This window comes from Vombatus ursinus, unplaced genomic scaffold (genome assembly GCF_900497805.2).
Source record: "Vombatus ursinus unplaced genomic scaffold, bare-nosed wombat genome assembly UNPS02011488.1, whole genome shotgun sequence".
NCBI classification, from domain to species: Eukaryota; Metazoa; Chordata; class Mammalia; order Diprotodontia; family Vombatidae; genus Vombatus; species Vombatus ursinus.
This window is the reverse complement of record NW_020951266.1, coordinates 16092-20895: the sequence shown is the minus strand read 5'-3', so window position 1 is coordinate 20895 and position 4804 is coordinate 16092. Positions and strand designations below refer to the sequence as shown.

The window sequence follows — 4804 nt, the reverse complement described above, 5'->3', positions numbered from 1 at the left end:
CTCCTCGGCGCCTCATTTACCAGGTTTCCAACCTGCAGTCAGGAGTCTTCAATCACAAAGCTATTAATCCTACCTTGGGAGATTCCAATCAAGACTAAATCAGATCCATATTTGTCAAGGGCCAGCTCTGAGGAGTCCAATTTGGGTTGAAGAATCCAGGACAAAGTTTAACTCCTGTCTGTCCTCACCCTCAAGAGCTCACATACTCAGGATGTTGGCTCCCCATTCTCCCATACAATTAAGGAGCTTCTGAAACAAACTGCATAACCGTGACACAATAGAAATTATGCACGAGGGATAGCGTTTGGCAAACATAGGGGAACTAATCATGTACTTTGAGACAAGAACCTGGGACAGCCCTGAGAATGATTGTTCAGGCCAATTACCACCAATTCAGGCAGTTATCACTAAGCTGCCCCATGAGTAATTTCTTTCTTTCTTTCTTTCTTTTTTAGGCAGTTGGGGTTAAGTGACTTGCCCAGAGTCATACAGCTAGTAAGTATCAAGCCTTTGGTCTGAGGCCAGATTTGAAGTCAGGTACTCCTGACTGCAGAGCCAGTGCTCTATTCACTGCACCACCTAGCTGCCCCCTCCCCAACGGTAATTTCTGAATCAACTGCCTGAGCTGACATTTAACAGAACATAGACTTGTTTGAGAGAAACAAAGAATGAGGAAAGAAAGGAAGGAAGAAAAGATAGAGGGAGAAAAGAGATGATGAGAAGTAAACAAACATTTATGGAGGACCTACTGTGTGTCAGGCACTCTGCTGAGGAGTTTCCAAATGCTATCTCATTTGATCTTCACAACAACTATAGGAGGCAGGTGTTATTATTATCCCCACTTTATATCGGAGGAAACTGAGGCAGACAGCGGTAAAGTGATTCACCCAGGATCACGTAAATGGTAAGCATCTAAAGTCAGATTTGAGTTCAGCTCTCTCTGACTATAGGCCAGCACTCTATCCACTGTACCACCTCAGTGACTCTAGAACAAAAAGAAAAGAAAATCAATACCTAATTTTAAAAACAATTGAATTAGTTTATATGAAATACATTGAAAATAGCTCAAACTTTATATATTTAAGCAATCTGTTGATGGGAAAAAATGAAAAATAGTTAAAGTCATGGACTAATTCCATGACCTATGGAAATGTAAGCAAAGTAAAGCAATCATCAAGTAGGGCCAAAGGGTCTTGAAAAAAACCATCTCGTCTCCCCAGTACTTGATTTCCTTGACAAAGAACCAGCAATGGTCCACCAAGGCTAACTCTGGTGTACAGAAGGCCATGAGAAAATTTGTATAATATTTTATATGGGCAGATTATAAACCATATTATCACACAAAATATTGATGAGTATTGAAGGGGAAAATAGTTTTACTCACGTAAGACCCAATTAATCCATGTCATTTCAAGGGATGAAACTGGAGAGCTAGAAATGGAAAGTCTGCCAAGGTATTTGCCAGAAATGATTTTCTTCATCACTGACAGTAGAGCTGCCACAATGGGCTTGTGTTCTCACTGTCCTCATTCGAGGCACGAGGAAGGAGAATTACTAAGAAAACAATCACGAAGAGAGCAGCGGGAGCAGACCAAGGATGGACAAAGGAGATCTCCACTGAAGGCAACACAGTTTAAGGACTGTTAGGGAGGGAGTCTCAAGATGTCTAAAGGAGGGCAAGATTCTGAACAATTAGAAGAAATCATGGACACTCTTGCTGCTGAAAACCATAGTGAGATGATATCTCTAACCAGTGACACCAGTGCTTTCTATTACCTCTCTTAAATCTTTATGAAAATAATTGACATCTATATTGAGGCCATACTTGATGAAGGTATGAGCATTGAATAGTCTTTCTCAAATGGTATCACATTTTTACAGTCTCACAGCTGACTGAAAGGAGCATAAAATAGAAGCTCTCAATGTTATTATTCTTTGTACTTGACTCTACAAAAGCACTTGAGTCATTCGACATGCTTATGTCACAACCACGCAAGATTCCTTGACAGACACAATGAAATAAGTTCAGCTTGGGGAAGAAAGTCTTTTTCCAATAAATCTGTGCCCCCCTCTCATGCAGATTTACCTAGCACAATTGGAGAAAGTGCACTCACATAGGAAGCTCACATGAAAGGTTGTATGCATGTGCACACGTACACACACAACCACACATACCCACTCATGCACACACATGTACACTTACACATTATTTGTGGTCCAAGCATCATGCAGAGGCATTTCTCAAAGACAAGTAGGTAACAGGCAAACTATGGAAGGGCATCCACATGGGACGCACATGTGGCTGTGGTCTATACAGAAATGGGTAATTCACACCTCCAACTCTCCAGAAACACTGGCATTTTCTGGTGATTCTACTTATTCCTGTATATCTCCCCATTGTTCTCATAGTCTCTACTGGACCTTGTTCGGTCAAATACATTGACTGAGCTGGAAGAATAACCTCTCCAGAAGTCGCTCTCCTGCACACTCTGTTGCCTCCAATTCCTGACTCAGCTGCAAACTGATCTCTTGCTCAAGAGAAAAGCAGGTGTTTCCACCCTCTTTCTAATTAAAGCCCGTAGGCTTTCTCTGGCACTTTCAGAAAAGGCAACAGCTCTCACCTCAGACCAGCAGAAATCATCCCCTTGGATGAAACTGTGTTCTTCCTCCAAGTGTGTCTCATCTCCTCAATAGAAAATTCTTAGTCCCACTGTATGTATTTGCTCCAGCAATAGGTTATTAGTGCTGACCTCATGTCTGCAAATGGGAGATGGAGACCAGGGATAGACATACCCATTGTTTTACCCAGGAAAACAGTAGTTTCTATAGCAAGAGGTCCTCAATATGGATATCTCAGGCCCTCTCCCATTCAGGGGAGAAGTAGTGACACAGAATTAAAAACAAAACCCAGAAACCTACAAAGAGTGACCTCTTGTCTCCCTTAACAGCACCCCAGGCCTCTGGGCTTAGAGCTCTCCTTAATAACTTCAGAAATCTAGTCTTCCTGAAAGGACAAAGAGCAGACATTCCTGTTGATCCATCATGAGCTGTGGCAATCATTCTTATATCAGAAACAAGGCACACATACATCTATGAAGAAGGCACAAACACACAAGATCACAATATCAAATAGATAAAATAGAGATTCTCACAATGCATGGTTTTAGCCTTGTCTTAGCCTGGCATCAGCTGTCCATGAGCTGAAACCTGTGACCTAGGGCTTCTTTTGCATAATAATACCCAAAGGACCTATCACAGTGACTGCTCTGGATACAAATATCTTTCTGCCTCCATCTATCTCACTCTGAGCTCAGAGATCACCTGCAGGTGTTCAGGAAACAGAATGATGTCTCTGCTCCATCTTCTCTGGCCACTGGTGCTCTGGGCTCAGGGCAAGACATACCAAAAAGGCAGATAGTTTTCAGGAGATCCCATGAGAAGGGTTAAGGTTGCTGTGACCCTTTCTCTAGAAGAGATAAGGACTCAGCCCCAGCACTGGCTGATAGGTTCTTCCAGGCAAAACTGGGATCTGGTTTGCAGAAACTGTACCGTTTCTCTGAAACATGTAGAGGAGTATCTCACTTTTATAGCCAATTAAGTTGATCTGGGGCTTCCTGGATTTAAACACATGTATAATTACATAATATTTGATTGGGATGTCCATGTATTTCTACATTTATCTAAATTTTTTCCTTTCAGATTCCTATGGAGATGTTGTGCTGACACAATCTCCAGCCTCCCTGTTTGTGTCTCCAGGAGACAGAGTCACCATGAACTGCTTGGCCAGTGAGAGGATCACAGATAGTGATGGTGATGACCTCTTACACTGGTACCAGCAGAAGCCTGGCCAAGCCCCCAGGCTCCTCATCTACTGGGCCACCAGGCTGGAGTCTGGAGTACCTGCCCGGTTCAGTGGCAGTAGATCAGGGACAGATTTCACTCTCACCATCAGTAGTGTGGAAGCTGAGGATGCTGCAGTCTATTACTGTCAGCAAGGTCTTAAGGTTCCTCCCACAGTGATATATTCTCGAACAAAAACCTTCCCAGGCTCAGGCCTGGTGATCAAGGAGGCTACAGTGCCCCAGATACTTCTCCTTCCCCAGAACCTGCTGTGGGGGCTACACACATATGGCCTCTCTGCCTCTCTTGGGCATTCACTGAGAGCTTCTAGGCTGTCCAGTGTTCCATGATAAGAGCCAATTTGGAATTATATGAGGAAAGTCTGGCACATAGTAGGTACTTAAATGCTTGTGGACTAATTGAGGTCTGTCTTTTTACCTTTTGACCAAAGATTCCACAACTAGACACCTAAGGAATTCAGTTCATCAATTAATCAACAATCATCAATTTAGTGCTTACCATGTGGCAGGAACTTTGCTAAGCACTGGATTATAAAGAAAAACACTCCCTGCTCCCCAGAAGCTTAGGTTCTAAAAGAGCAGATAACAAGTATTTTATCAATACATACAAGTTACATGGGGAGCATATCAAAGATAACAGAGGGGATGGCATGAACATTGTTACACATAACATGTTTTAGGTTATTTTTCTTTTCTTTTCTTTTCTTCCTATGAGGCAATGGGATTAAGTGACTTGTCCAGAGTCACACAGCTAGTGAGTGTTATGTGTCTGAGGCCAGATTTGAACTCAGATCCTCCTGACTCCAAGGCCAGTGCTCTATCCACTGCACCACCTAGGTGCCCCCAGACATAACATGTTTTTATATGTTACTGGGGAAAAATAAAATACTAAACAAAATATAAAAGAAGGCCTGGGTGTCTAATTATGTTTTTTTAAATGAAAC

General features: G+C 42.5%; 1 gene segment (V, D, J or C); it reads left to right on the top strand.

Annotated features, from left to right (window-relative positions):
- Positions 1-3756: 3756 nt before the first annotated feature.
- LOC114038958 lies at positions 3757-4111 on the top strand (the record flags this gene model as incomplete). The annotated part of the segment is given in 1 exon segment: positions 3757-4111. A coding segment is annotated over 1 exon segment (355 nt), but the record flags the coding sequence as incomplete, so codon positions are not given.
- Positions 4112-4804: the final 693 nt, after the last annotated feature.